This window comes from Orycteropus afer, unplaced genomic scaffold, assembly GCF_000298275.1.
Source record: "Orycteropus afer afer isolate SDZICR_OR568_19922 unplaced genomic scaffold, OryAfe1.0 scaffold00713, whole genome shotgun sequence".
Classification (NCBI taxonomy): Eukaryota; Metazoa; Chordata; class Mammalia; order Tubulidentata; family Orycteropodidae; genus Orycteropus; species Orycteropus afer.
In genome coordinates this window covers 8,133-22,451 of record NW_006922300.1, presented here as the reverse complement: position 1 = coordinate 22,451, position 14,319 = coordinate 8,133, and the positions used below count along the sequence as shown (strand labels likewise).

General features: G+C 58.7%; 1 protein-coding gene across 1 annotated transcript; it reads right to left on the bottom strand.

Annotated features, from left to right (window-relative positions):
* Positions 1-223: 223 nt before the first annotated feature.
* G6PD (glucose-6-phosphate dehydrogenase) lies at positions 224-13,674 on the bottom strand. The gene is made up of 12 exons (XM_007957137.2): positions 13,552-13,674; positions 4,391-4,428; positions 4,197-4,305; positions 3,659-3,876; positions 2,821-2,979; positions 2,535-2,660; positions 2,096-2,189; positions 1,626-1,812; positions 1,097-1,332; positions 917-993; positions 716-808; positions 224-314 (listed from the first exon to the last, which is right to left on the bottom strand). Exons 1-12 carry the CDS (start codon positions 13,669-13,671, stop codon positions 224-226), a joined length of 1,548 nt encoding a protein of 515 aa, XP_007955328.1. The 5' UTR covers positions 13,672-13,674.
* Between the last annotated feature and the right edge of the window lie 645 nt (positions 13,675-14,319).

Here is a 14,319-nt window from a genome sequence, read left to right as displayed (position 1 = left end):
CTGCAGGGAGAGCCTGGGCCCGTGCAGGAGGGTCACTGCGCACAGCTTTTGGCTCTGGAATGTACTTGGGGCTCAGGGCTGAGCAGCAGGGAGGGTGGGCTGGCCTGAGCCTGGGCCCTGAGGAATGTGGGGCTGAGGCCTGTGGTCCCAAAATCCTCCTGGGGGTGTGGGGGTGGGGGCAGAAGCTCAGACGGGCCGGGGAAGCAGGGGGCCAGGCAGGCGCTCAGAGCTTGTGGGGGTTCACCCACTTGTAGGTGCCCTCGTACTGGAAACCCACTCTCTTCATCAGCTCGTCTGCCTCCGCAGGGCCGCGGCTGGGAGAGTGACACCCGTCAGGAGAAAAGGGAGCCCGGCCCCGCCCCTGGCCCGGCCCCTCCCTGTCGGGCTCCCACCTGCCACGACGTAGGGGATGGGCGGGGTCTCCCACCTGCCACAGACGTAGGGGATGGGCGGGGTCTCCCACCTGCCACAGCCGTAGGGGATGGGCGGGGTCTCCCACCTGCCACAGCCGTAGGGGATGGGCGGGGTCTCCCACCTGCCACAGCCGTAGGGGATGGGCGGGGTCTCCCACCTGCCACAGCCGTAGGGGATGGGCGGGGTCTCCCACCTGCCACAGCCGTAGGGGATGGGCGGGGTCTCCCACCTGCCACAGACGTAGGGGATGGGCGGGGTCTCCCACCTGCCACAGACGTAGGGGATGGGCGGGGGCTCCCACCTGCCATAGACGTAGGGGATGGGCGGGGGCTTCTCGCGCTCGATCCTGTGCAGGAGCGGGGTGAAGATGCGCCAGGCCTCCCGGAGCTCGTCACTGCAGAGACGGGGAGTGGCTCGGGCGCGGGTGCAGAGGGGGCAGGCGGCTCCCCCAGCAGGCCCGGCCCAGGGTGAAGGGTCTGTGGCGGGCGGTGACCCTTCTCACCTGCGCACGAAGTGCATCTGGCTCCCGCAGAAGACGTCTAGGATGAGGCGCTCGTAGGCGTCGGGGAGCTTCACGTTCTGCGGGGGAAGGGGGTACCGAGGGGTGTCAGTGACACCCCACTTCCCCCTGGCCTTCCGCAGCCCCCACGCACAGTGCCGCCTGCCCCCAGGAGGGGGACACCTTGTATCTGTTGCCGTAGGTCAGGTCCAGCTCCGACTCCTCGGGGTTGAAGAACATGCCGGGCTTCTTGGTCATCATCTTGGTGTACACGGCCTCGTTGGGCTGTACGCGGATCACCAGCTCGTTGCGCTTGCACTGCTGGTGGAAGATGTCGCCTGCCACGTCGCGGAACTGCAGCCGTACCTCGGCCTTGCGCTCGTTCAGGGCCTTACCGCAGCGCAGGATGAACGGCACGCCTGGGGCGGGGCGCAGCGAGCCTCAGACCCGAGCTGCCAGCTGCCGCAGCAGGGCCCGGCTCCCCTGGGCGAGAGCGAGTACCTACCCACCAAAGGTGTGCGGTGAGGGAGGAAGTACGTGTGGGAGCGTGTGTGCAAGCTCGTGACAGCGAGTGTGAGGGTGAAAAGGGCGTGTGAGCACGGGTGACGATGCTCACGAGTAAGTACGTGTGTGCGTGCACCGGGTGGTGACGCAGCTGTAGGGAGACCCCGGTCCAGGCTGGGAGCGGACTGCCTGCTGCCTTTGGACCTACCGTCCCACCTCTCGTTCTCGACGTAGAGGACGACGGCCGCGAAGGTGGCTGTGGTGGAGCCCCGGGGCACCGTGGGGTCGTCCAAGTAGCCTTTCGTCACTTCTCCCTCCCCGCTGGGGTTCCCCACATACTGCCCCAGGACCACATCGTCAGCCTTGACTTCTGAGATACACTTTAAGACCTTGACCTGGGAGTGAGCCATGGAAAGAAAGGGCCCCGGTTAATGAGGTTGGGTGGAGGAAAGGGTGGGCAGTGACTGGAGGCAGCTGCAGACAGGAGGTGGTGCCCACAGGGCTTCACTTCCTCTGCCCAGGTCACATGGGGCTCCAGGACCACCGAGACCATCCTCGTTTTGCCCGATGGGGAAGATTAGACCAGAAAGACAGGGGGCTGGCTCGGGTCACACAGGGAGTGGTCACCAGCAGACCTGGGATGTCCTGCCCTCCCCAACGCTCAGGCACGCGGCCCACCTTCTCGTCACGGACATCATCCGAGTCGGTGGAGGCAGGCTTCTCCATGGCCACCAGACACAGCATTTGCAGGAGATGGTTCTGCATCACGTCTCTGGTGAGATAGGGCTCCATCAGGCCATTTCCAGGTGGGGGATGGACAAAGGCATGTGCCCGTCTCAGGCCCTCTGCCCTGTCTGGCCAGCTGCCAGGGCCCTGAAACCTGCTTCCTGACTCCTAGTGTCCTGCAGGTCCTCGCAGGCAGGAAGGAGACAGGGACCCAGCCCCTGATCAAGGAGACACGGGGTGGGGTGCGGGCGTGGTTTGGCTGCAGGAGGCCTTCTTTTTCTAGCCGCCCCAGACAATCTGATCTGCCATCTCCCTGTCCAGCTGCCCAGCTGCCCAGGAAGAGGGGCCCAGGGCCATGCTGGCGCCTAGGACGGGGGAACCAGTCTCTCACCGGATGATCCCAAACTCATCAAAGTAGCCGCCACGGCCCTCAGTGCCAAATGGCTCCTTGAAAGTGAGGATCACACAGGCAATGTTGTCCCGGTTCCAGATGGGGCCAAAGATCCTGTTGGCAAACCTGTGGGGGTGCAGGGCGGACACTGGTGAGGGGCCCGGGGGCCTCCGTGGCAGGCGGCAGAGCAGGGGCCTGCAGCCCTCTTGGCGTCCACTGCCCAGGCGCCAGATGTGGGCGGGCAGCGGGCGGCAGAGGGCGGAGCCGGTGCGCGGGCGGCACCCACCTCAGCACCATCAGGCTCTGCACCATCTCCTTGCCCAGGTAGTGGTCGATGCGGTAGATCTGGTCCTCGCGGAACAAGGAGGCGATGTGGTTGGACAGCCGGTCGGAGCTCTGCAAGTCTTTCCCAAAGGGCTTCTCCACGATTATACGGTTCCAGCCTCTGCCAGGCACAGGAGTGGGGCTGGGCCCCTCGGCCCTACCGGCTCCCCTTTGGCCCGTCCCAGGGCCACCGGCTCACCTCCCCGGCCCCTCCCACCGCACAGCTCAAAACTCCTGCCCCCAGGGGGACCCTTGCTCTCCTCCGTGCCCTGTGATGGGTGCTAGGTCTCTGGTGGCTTGCGAGGGGCCAGCGGCCAGTAGGGAATGGGGGTGTCAAGGCTTCCTAATGAGACACCATCTAACAAGAAACTGCTCAGAGCTAACGCGGCACCCTGCTCCCAGAGCAGGGCGAGTTAGAACGGAGACGGCCGAGGACAGAGGCAGTGCAGAGTTTCCATGGAGCAACACTGCCACCTCGTGGCTCCAGGGAGGCACTGCCATTGGGAGGCGGGTCGTGGTTTCCAGTGTCCCTTCCCAGTAAAGGTTCCTTTTAGCGTAGTGCCTAAAGCACTTGACTGCTAACCAAAAGACTAGCAGTTCAAACCCACCAGCCACTCCTCAGAAGGAAGATGGGGCAATCTACTTCTGTAGTGATACCGCCTGGGAAACCCAAGGAGGGGTCGCTATATGAGTCAGGGCTGACTTAACGGCACATAACAACAACATTTGCTGGTGGAGGGACCATGTGGCTGTGCCAGGGCAGCCCTGGTGGCACGAAGGGAGGGCATAGACAGGCTTACGTCTGGCTCATGCAGCTCTCGCTGATGTTCTTGGTGACAGCCTCGTAGACGGTGGGCGGCAGGGCCAGGTAGAAGAGGCGGTTGGCCTGAGAGCCCTGGCGGAGTGCGTCCATGTGGCTGTTGAGGCGCACGTAGGCAGCTGCGTCGTCGTACTGGCCGGCCACGTACGAGTTGCGGGCAAAGAACTCCTCCAGCTTTGGCTTCTCCTCTGGGGTGGCCTGGGTGAGACAGACAGACCGCCTCGTGCCCTCCCCGCTCTGGCTCAGGGGAGCGTGTGCAGGGCTCACGGCCCGACCTGGCTGAGCTGCCCCAGGAGGACGCAGCGAAGGTCTGGGATCCCGGCTGGCTATGCGTCCCGGAGGAGCCCTGCTCCTGGCTGGTCCCTGATCGGGGAGTTCCAGCAGGCCGGGAGGACAGGGGGGAGAAGCACTAGGGCTTGACAGCCTCTGGGGGCAGTCCCATGGTGGCCCTGGCCCACAGCCAATGCCAGCGACGGACAGAGGAGCAGAGATGGTGGGCAGAGGCGGAGGCCACTGACCTTGAAGAAGGGCTCACTCTGCTTGCGAATGTCGGCCACGGTGAGGCGAGAGCGGGCATAGCCCACGATGAAGGTGGCTTCGGGCAAAAGGCCATCTCGGAACAGCCACCTGAGGGCAGAGCCGGCCTTGTGAGGCCTGAGTGCGCTGGCCCTGGTCCCAAGGGCAGCTGTGGGCGCCGGGAGGGCAGACTTACCAGATGGTCGGGTAGATCTTTTTCTTGGCCAAGTCGCCCTGTGGCAAAGGGAACAGACTTAGCCCGAAGCGAGAGAAATGGAGCAGCCATGCCCCGCACCCCGACCTTGACGGTCCCTCCCGGGAGACCCGGGTACTCGTTCAGGGCTGCACGCGGCCCCACGCTGCCTCCTCTCGTCCCCGTGCGCAGCCGGAGGGGCCTTGCTATTAGAGACAAAACGCCACGGCCTGACCGGCACAATGCTGAGGCACAAGGACGTCGAGCTAGCTGACCTGGCGCTCGCCTCACCCAACTGGAATGTGCTGGAGTCGGCAGAGGCCTCTGGGAGCACAATGCGATTCAGGGAGACAAACCCCAAATGAGCTCAGAGGAAAAACTCCAGCAAAAAGCCCACTTGCAAGCAACTCACGGGCTAAAGCAGCAAAACGGAAAACTCAATTCATGGTAGAAGTGACTGGCCGTGGGACCAGTGTGTATCAAAACCATGAGTTGTGGCCTGAAAAATACTGGGCTGACCCCCCCCCCCCATGTCCACCCAGAACTGGTTTGAAAACAGATTGTTTGCAGATCCAATCAAGGTCAGATGAGGTCAGACTGGAGTAGGGTGGGGCCAAGTTTAATGGCTGCTGTGCCGAGAAGAGGAACTTGGACAGAGAACCCCACAGGGAGGAGGCCATGTGCCCGCAGAGGCTGCGGTGGCAGTCAGGCAGCTCCAGGCCGAGGGCGGCCAAGGAACACCTGGGGCGAGCAGCCGCTGCCTGTCCGACGCCGGGCCTCCGGAACCACGAGAACCCACGCTGCTGTCTTCAGTCCCCCAGTCGGTGGCACTTTGATTCGGCAGCCCCAAGAAACGAACACAAGGGCTTACACAGAAGGGAAGACAGGCTTAACGGTAAGGGGCAACTGCGCAACTGAAGAAATCAGGAAAAGGGCAGGAAGGGGATAATAAAAACCAAAGATTGCTAAAATGGAAAACAACAGAAAAGGTCAACAAAGTTTGAATAAAGACTAATGACAAAAGACAAAAGCCTTGTTTTGTCGTGTTTCCAAAATAAACACTGCGAGAACTCTGATGAGAGAGACAGACACATTCTAGAACAATCCAACCTGCCAAGAGGAACTCAAGAAAGAGTAAGGGCACCTGAGAGGGCCAGTGACTGGATGAGTGTCTGGGGGCTGCTGTAACAAAGTGCCACGGCCTGTGGGGCTGAAGACGAATGCGGTGGATGCTCTCACAGCCCGGAGGCTGCGAATGCAAGACCAGGGCTCAGGCGACTCCTTCTAAGGCTCAGAGGGAGACTCTGTCCCGTCAGTGTTCCTCGGCTTACAGTTTTGCCTCCTACAATCGCTGCCTCTATGGTCACATGGCTGTCTTCTCTACGTGTCTCTGTCTCTTCCCTTTTGTAAGGACACCCCCCAGATGGGATCAGGAGCCATCCTGCTGCCGTGTGACCTCACGGGGAAGGAGGCTCGGACCCGGCATCCCCGACTGTGACCGTCATGGACACCAGGCCGGCAGCCACAAAGCTGCCCGCCGAGATAAGCCCGGGCACAGAGAGCTTCCCCAGAGGTGCGGCAGCCGGTCGGAAACAAACAAAGGAGCGGGGCACACTGCCCAGGCTTTGAGGAGCCCGGCAGGACCTTGGTGCCAGGGCCCGACGAGAAAGGCACAGGAGAATAAACCCAGCCCAAGTCGTGTGCCGCACAGGCCCAGGCCCACAGGAAGCCCCGGCACAGCAAAGCCTGCAGGGTGAGCCAGGGACTCCATCAGAAGCAAGGCAGGTCGAGCCGGAAAAGCAAAGGCTGCTTTGATGTGAAAAAACAACAACCAACCATTGAAAGCCATCATGACAACAGACTGAAAGGAGAACAACTATCAGAGAGCCTTCCTGCTCCCATCCACTCCAATCGACTCATTTTTTAATCTAGCAACCTTGCTAAACTCAACAGATGTAGAAAAAGTATTTGATAAAACTAAACATCTATTCATGAGAAAAACCACTTTCCATACTAGGACTGAAAGGCAACTTCCCTACCTTGACAAAGGGCACCTATTAAAACCCCTACAAGCATTGCATGCAATGGAGAAATGCTTAAAACAGGTCAGGGACAATAACACAGTGTTTGCTACTGGCTCTTCTAGTCAATGCTGACTAGTGATCCTAGCCAGTACAGTAAGACAAAAAAGTGAAAATGGTACAAGGACTGGGAAAGACACAAAACTGTCACTGTTGTTGTTAAGTGCCGTCGAGTCAGACCCGACTCATAGCAACCCCTCCTTGGGTTTCCGAGGTGGTATCAGTGCAGAAGTAGATTGCCCAACCTTCCAGCCTTCCGGTTAGCAGTCAAACGCCTTAGGCACTACGCCACCAGAGCTCCTAGATATTGGTCTGGTTATATTAAAAAAAAAAAAAAAATCTACAGAATAAATTATTAGAATTAATGACACTTTAGCAAAGATGTGAGATTGAAAATTGAATAGATGGGATTAGGCAAAGATTTCTAGGACACAGAAAGCAGTAACTATAAAAACTGAGCAAGTGAATCAAAATGAAAACTTTCTGCATGTCAAAAGACATCATTAAGAAAATGAACAAACCAAGCAAAGACCAGGAAATATATTCACCAAACTTGTCTGTATCCAGAACATATAATCAACTCCTACAATGCAACAGGAAAACAACTCAATTGAAACATGGTTAAGACTTGAATAGACACTTCAGAAGTAAAAGAAATGAACGGTCAACTAACACAAGAAAAAGTATTCAAGATCAGGAGTTGTTTGAAAGATGAAACCACAATGAGATACTATGTCACACCCACTACAATTGTTGTAATCAAAAAGACGCACAAAACCAAGCACTGACAAGGCCTTGGAATGCGCTGCTAGTGGGGCTGGAAGCTGGTGCAGCCCCTTTAGAAAGCAAGCAGTTTGCCCATCTCTCCTAGAGGGAAACCCACGTACCATGTGATTTAGGAGCTGTAGTGGCATAGTGCCTAAGGCACTTGACTGCTAACCAGAAGGCTGGCGGTTCAAACCTACCAGCCACTCCTCGGAAGGAAGGTTGGACAATCTCCTTCCGTAGTGATACCGCCTCGGCAACCCAAGGAGGGGTCACGGTGAGTCAGGGCCGACTCGATGGCGTAATCCCCCCACCCCACTACCACCACATGCTTCAGCCATTTCATGCCTAGGTATTTACCCCAGAGAAATCAAAGTGCACGTCCATCAAAGACTTTGTACGCACATATTCACAGCAGCTTTGATTTGCAATGGCCTGAAACTGCGAACAACCCAAAGGCTCTGATTAGCCAACAGGTGAGTGGGCAAGCAAACTGGATATTCATACAATGGGGTGTTACTCAGCAAGATAAAGGAGTGAGCTGGCAATCCCTGCCACACAGTCTCAGAAACGTTGTGCTGAGTCACAGAGTACACGCTATCCGCTTGCATTAAAACAACTTCTAGAAGCAGCTCTGATGGCGCAGTGCCTAAGGCATTGACTGCTAACCAGAAGGCTGGCGGTTCAAACCCACCAGCCACTCCTCACAAGGAAGACTGGGCAATCTATTTCCATAGAGATACTGCCTCGGAAACCCAAGGAGGGGTCACTATGAGTTGAATCAACTAGATCATGGTTCCTGGGGACAAACCTAAGCAAACCAGAGTTGTGGTGTGATACGTTTACTTTCTCACCACGGTCCTGTGAATCTTACGAAATGCTCATGTTGCAACTATGCAAATAAGGTGCATGCAACCCTAACGAGGGGCCTGGTCAGTTCTGCCATCCCACCAAGAAGAGATGGGAGCAGCGCGTGTCCCTTGGACCTGGGGCCCCTCTGAGACCAAGAGCGAGCAAGAATGCATGTAAGAGGAGCTGCAACGTAACGTGGGAGATGGCGGTACACTAGGACGAGAGAGAAGGGGCGAGATGGCCGTGCGGGGCCTTGGTGACGCACGGAAGTGAAAGCGAGGTCCCAGCGCGGCCCGGCAGCAGACGGCAAGCAGCAGCTCCTGACCCGGAACTGCAGCCTGTTGCTCCCCAATAAACCCAGAATCATGAGTATTGTCTGCGAGCATCTCAACACGTAGAAATTTTACCTAAAGACAGAGGCATCTGGGAAAGAATCACTGAGTTGCGTGTGTGCACGTGTGTTGTTGTTGTTATGTGCCGTCAAGTCAGACCCGACCCATAGCGACCCCTCCTTGGGTTTCCAAGGCAGTAGCACTACTTTCCAAGGAGTTCAAACCCATCAGCCTTCTGGTTAGCAGTCAAATGCCTTAGGCACTGCTGAAACAAGAATGGTGAATGTTGCTCAGTGTTGGGGTTGGGTGGCCGGTTGAACTTGGTCATTGATTATACACTGCTGTTGACTTTGTGTACAGTGCCCCTCCCCAAGAGGACACAAACAAACGTGACAATGTGGGTGGACCCCTCACACAGAATGTAGAGGCAAAGTGGCCACCCAGGACTACCCACGGCAGGACTGCAGCCGCACAGAGTACGAGGACCGACATAACCACTCCTCGGGATTAGAAATTGCCCTTCGGGTAGAGTGACTGGAAAGCGGGGGGTAGAGGGCTTCTGGGGTGCAGCTAACATTCTGCTCTCTGTCACCTACACTCTATTTCAAAGAAACAATGGCAAAGTTAACAGACCAAAGTACGCCCTCTTTATGCGTACTAGCAGCAGCCAGCTGAACAATGCAATGGTTTCGTGTAACTTGGCGAGGGAATTCTAAACCTCGGGTGGAAGAGGGGTTGGCAGGAAGGGCCGCTTCACAGGAGTAGAGCAGGTGCTGGCCCTCCCTTTCATGTGCCAAACCTGCAATTCCCAGGGCGTGGGATTGCCACAGGGACGCGCACCCACGCAGCCACGGAGCCTTGTGAGTCGGCAGGGAGGGCACAGGTAGGCAGCGGGCTGGGACAAGGATTAGCTGTTCTCAGACTCCAACTCAGGAAATCTAATCGCAGGGCTTACAGACACGAATCTTAACCAGCCAGGTTCACTTTGTGGTGTAGGCGGTCTGACCTTCCCCGAGCTCACGCAAGCTCGCCAGAGGCAAGTATCGCTGCACTCCCAGCCTCGGCTTGGTGTCATGAGCTTAGGTGCCGAGTTCACTTGTAACCTGCGCCACAAACTGGGTTCCCACCAGAAGGTGAAATTACCTGCTGTGCCTTTGACCAGTGCCACCAGAAAGGAGACTTACTACTGTGACCTCATACATAATGGCAAACAACGAACCCCAAACCCAATGCACTGCCACTAAGTCGCTTCTGACTCGGCACCCGTAGAGAACAGAGCAGAGCTGCTCCGCAGGGTTTGTCAGAGCTGTCACTCTTCACGGAAGCAAAGGCCAAACCCAACCCACCATCCCCTACTTGATTCGGACTCTTAGCAACCCTACAGAACAGGGCTGACTGCCTCATTTTTCTTCCAAGGGGCGGCTGGTGGGTTTGAATTGCCGACTTTTGCTTAGCAGCTGAATGCTTTAACAGCCACATGATCAGGGCTCCTCAGACAGAATCAGTTGCTTTGAAAATGACAGTATGCACCGTGGCCTGCAAAACTGCAAGGGCTTCCTTGCACCAAGTCATGTTTGCGCACGATCAAATTCCAGGAGCTGGGGGACGTCTGGGCAGACTCGGGGGCATTGATTGGTGGCCTGTGCCTGGCCTCCTGTGCGTCTGCTGGGTCACAGGTGACCCACACCCTTTGGGATTAACTAGCACCCGAACCGGCTTGCCCAGTTTCAGCTCAGCCCCTCCAATTGTCAGCTTGTCTCTAAGGCCCCCCCGAGAGAGGAAAGGTAGGTGCAAGGACGATGGGGGTGGGGGGGAGGTAAGGGAGGCAGTTCACTCCCCTCCAGGGGACACAGAGCTGGCTGGGCCAACCCCTTGCCAGCCTCCTTGGAGGACTGAGCCCGCAAAGCCATTCAGAGACCTCCTGGCTTGATCGATCAGCGGACTCTTTGTAACTGCAGGCAACTGAGTAATGAAAGGGCGTCTTGGGAGAAGTGGGGTGGAACGCCCCACATGGTCCTGTCCCTTCATTGTGCCCAAGGGCAGTGGCAGGAAGGGACCTGCCCAGGGATACCTGGTGAGTCAGCAAGAGCCCAGGGGCATGATTAAGATCTCCAGCCAGAGCCAGACAGCTGGGCTTCAGGCGACAGACCCTCCACTGAGCCATGCAGACTCTGCCCTCGGGCGGGCGTCAGGGCAAGGGATGGTAGAAAGAGCCCCAGCAGGCTGTCACTCACAGGAGGCCTGGCAGGGCTAGGTGACCCTTTCCCCTGGGGTCACAGGGGTCAAGCAGCAGCCAGCATGCTGGGAGAGAGCCTCGGTCCTGGCCCGGCTCCCGCTGGCCGCTGGCCACCTGGGAGAAGGAAGCAGGGGACCGGTTGGGGTAAGCAGGGCTGAAACCCTGACAAAGGGCCTCCCTCCTACACCCTGGGGGCTGTGAGTCACAGGGCTTTTGGGGAGTGCCGTGTCACCGTGACACAGCAAGATGCTTATCACCAAGGGGGAAGTCAGCCCTGAGGCCTTCTGAGGAAGGGGCGGAGCCCAGCAGGTGGGGCGGGCCAAAGTCGTCCAGGTCCACGTAGGGAAACTGAGGCCCAGAGAGGCTAGGGGCTTGGTGCGGATGTGGAGGGGAATCCATCTTGTCCTGATGTCCCCAGCCCCCCCTGGGTGGGGGAAGACCCACTGGCTAGCCTTGAGGAGGGCCTATCAGACGAGGGAAGACAGGGCCTTCCAAGTCCAAGGTCCTTTCCCCCACGCTGGTCTTCAAGGAGAGCTGATTTCCTCCATTCCTGGCCCTTCAGGCTGGGATCGCTGCCACTGGGAGAGTGAGCCCTTCCACTCCCTTCCTGAGAAGAGGTGGGGGTGGAAGGGAGGCCCGAGATGGGGGAAGTGGTCACACAGCAGGCAAGCAGCAAGTGGCTCACAGCCCATTGTGCAACCGGGCAGCAGTCGGGGGCTGCCCCCAGGACGGAAGCTGAGCCGTGGGTGAGGGGGGGCTGAGCGGTGGCAGGGGGCGGGAAGGGCAGAGCACGGGCACGCGGCTCCGACCTGCCCAGGCTCTGGGCCTGCCAGCCACCGGCCTCCTGTCAACTCCCAGGTCGAGTCCCGCTGGCTCGGACTCAGGGCTTTGCCTCTGCTCTTCTCTGGCCGGAAGGTCCCCTGGGGCCTCGAGCGGCAGGCCTCAGTTGCCTGGTGGATCCCCAGCGGTGAGCCCGACCCTGCCTTTCAAAGCCTCGGGCCCCTCCCAGCCCTGTTTGTTTCTCATATCACAGGTCCTGCTCTGAGCTCGCGTGCTCTCCGCAGCCTCCCAGGGCGCACAGGGCGTGAGGGCAAGGACCGTGGTGATGCTGTGGTGCGGGTGCTGCCTGGTGCCTAGCACGAGGCCTGTGACGGCTAATGGGTGAGACCATGCCGCTCCCTGCCTGCCTCCCGTAGCACAGACTGGGGGCCTCACAGGGTGCCCTCATTTAGGGAGAGCCCCCCACCCGGCTCCAGCCCCTTAAGCAGGAGAGGAGAGCAAATCCCCCAGGCTCTGAGAGGCCCCACCCAAGTGCTGGGCCAGCCCCGTTTCTGCCTTGGAACCTCAGGTAGTGGCTTCCTGAACGGCCTAAGCCCAGGCTACCGAGCCCTGGGGATGCAATGCCGAGGCGCTTGGCTGTGAACTGAAAGGCTGGCTGGTCCAGCTCTTCCAGGGGCTCTGTGGGAGACAGGTCTGGCAACCTGCCCCTGGAAAGATCACAGCCCAGGAAGCCCGACGGGGCAGTTCTACTGTCACACGGGGTTGCCAGGAGTCGGACACTGACTCGATGGCACCCGGCCACCGTCACCACCCCAGGTTGGCCATAGGCAGACGGCAAGGAGCGGCAGAGCCCATGAGCCCTGGGCACGCCTTCAGAAGCCCCAGGTCACGCAGCCTGCCTGGCTGGGTACTTTTGATGATAAGAGCCAAGACTGTGTAGCAAGGAAACTAAGCCATGTGGGTGGGGCCTGGAACGCTCTGTGGGCAAGTCCTTGGAACAAGCCCATGTGGGGCCGTTGGAAGGAGGCGAAAGAATCCTGAGGAACTTCTCCTTGAGCCTCTTTCTGGGGGCCACAGCCAGGGTGCAAGGTGTTAAAGCTTCGTGGCCCATGCAGATAGGGCTCACCTCTCTGGGAGGGATGGACAACGCCCTCCTTCCCCAGGTCCGGGGCTGCCGGGTGTGGCATGGGGCAGAGCCCTTTCCTCGTGTGCTGGCTCTTGCCCTGCATCCCGGCTCATTCCAGCTCGCTGGCCTCTCGTGATTTCTAGCTCTCCTTCCTGAATTCTGACCAGAAACACGAAGGTACAGAGCAGGCACTGCAAAGGGCGGCGGCAGGTTGTTCTTTGTGAATGAGGGGCCACCAGTTGCCTCCAGTACCTGGGGGGCAGGGGCCCACAGTGTGGCAGATGGAGAGAACAGGCGCCTCCCCATCAGGCCCTCAGGTAATGGCAAAGGTGGCCATCCGAAGGCCAGCAGGTGCCTGGTGGCATTCAAGAGGCGGCCCTGGCTGCAGTTTCATTGAGCCCCGGCACGTGTCCCGAGCAGGCAGACCGTATTCCCATTCAGCACACCGAGGCCACAGCTTTCTTAGCACTACCCACTCCATTGCCCCCCAGCCTGTTCCTTCCAGGTACCTTTCTTATCAAAGCAAAATGTGGAGTGCATGGAACAGCTCCTCAGTGGGCCTTACAGGTTGGGGTTCTCAAAGATATTGCATTAAAAACAAGACCAAGTGTTTGTCCCCAGGGACTGTGACGTCACAGCAAAAGATGATGATCAGGCCTCAGGTCTTACCTCTGGAACTAACTTACTGGGTGACGTTTGTCAAGTTCCAAACGACTTAGAAAAAGACCCAGAAAGAGCGGCGCCTCAGCTTTCTGGGCAGCACAGGAGGCGGTCCACCTTCAAGGGAATGCAGGCTGAAAAAATGCCTTTCTGTTACAAAGACCCTGTGCAGTGCTATGACGACAGTGGCACCCAGACAGGGGCCGCCGTCAAGAAGAGCCAACAAAAGCTTGCAGTGCCCGTTGTGGCCCCTTAACACTCAGCAGGGGAAGGCTGTGCACATCACATGTGAGTCTGGTTGTTGGGACGTGAGGCCTGCAGGGGAGACTCACCGATGCGCCCATGATGATGAAAATGTGCGTATCGGACTGGTGAAAGGCGTTGCCCTGGTGCAGTTCTTCCCGGAGGATCCCGCACACCTGGGTCCGGCTCAGGGCCACCTGCTCAGCCATGGTGTTCTCTGGGGGAAGAAGGGCTTGTTGACAAGTCTACACACAGAACAGTATCTGGAAAGGGACCTCGGGGCTCTCAGGGGGCTGACGCCTGGTTACGGAAAGCAGTGGCTGGGAACAGCCTAGGGCCGGGTAGGTTGCGTTAGAAATCGCTGGCTCTGGGCTGGGGCCGGACTCTCCCAAGCTGCCTCCCTTCAGAGAGCACATTCTGGGCATCACACATGACCAGGACCATCGCTCTGGAAACCCTGCACTCAGGCAGGGACTCGGTGACGAGCGGGATCCTGTCACATGTGGCAGATGATGGAGTCTGCTGCAGCACTACCCCGGCCAACCTGGGCAAGTCCCCACCCTTCTCGGGGTCTCCACGTCCTCAGCCGCCCGATGAGGGGTTGGTTGTACGGGACAGCATGATCGGTTGAGACCCTCCGGATTCAGCCCGGATACCAAGTACGACAAGGACCGCCTAGCCAAAGGGAGGCTTGCGCTTGGCGGGCAACACGCCCCTCAGCTCTCTTGGCCAGCCAGCCCTACTCGGTTACCTGCGCAGCCTCGTTGTTGCCTGAAGTGCCTGCAGCCCCAGAGTGCTCGCCGTTTCCGGGGGCTGCGCTCTGCCGGCCCATTTAACTGGCGTGGGCGGGGGCCCCG

Bases quoted from the DNA above. Each gene is read 5' to 3' on its own strand.
- G6PD (XM_007957137.2), bottom strand. From the start codon at position 13,671: ATGGCTGAGCAGGTGGCCCTGAGCCGGACCCAGGTGTGCGGGATCCTC. The intron at 4,306-4,390 runs GTAAGTCTGCCC...CTCTGCCCTCAG, and splicing joins AAGATCTACCCGACCATCTG to GTGGCTGTTCCGAGATGGCC. The intron at 315-715 runs GTGGGAGCCCCC...TCACTCTCCCAG, and splicing joins ATCCCCTACGTCTATGGCAG to CCGCGGCCCTGCGGAGGCAG.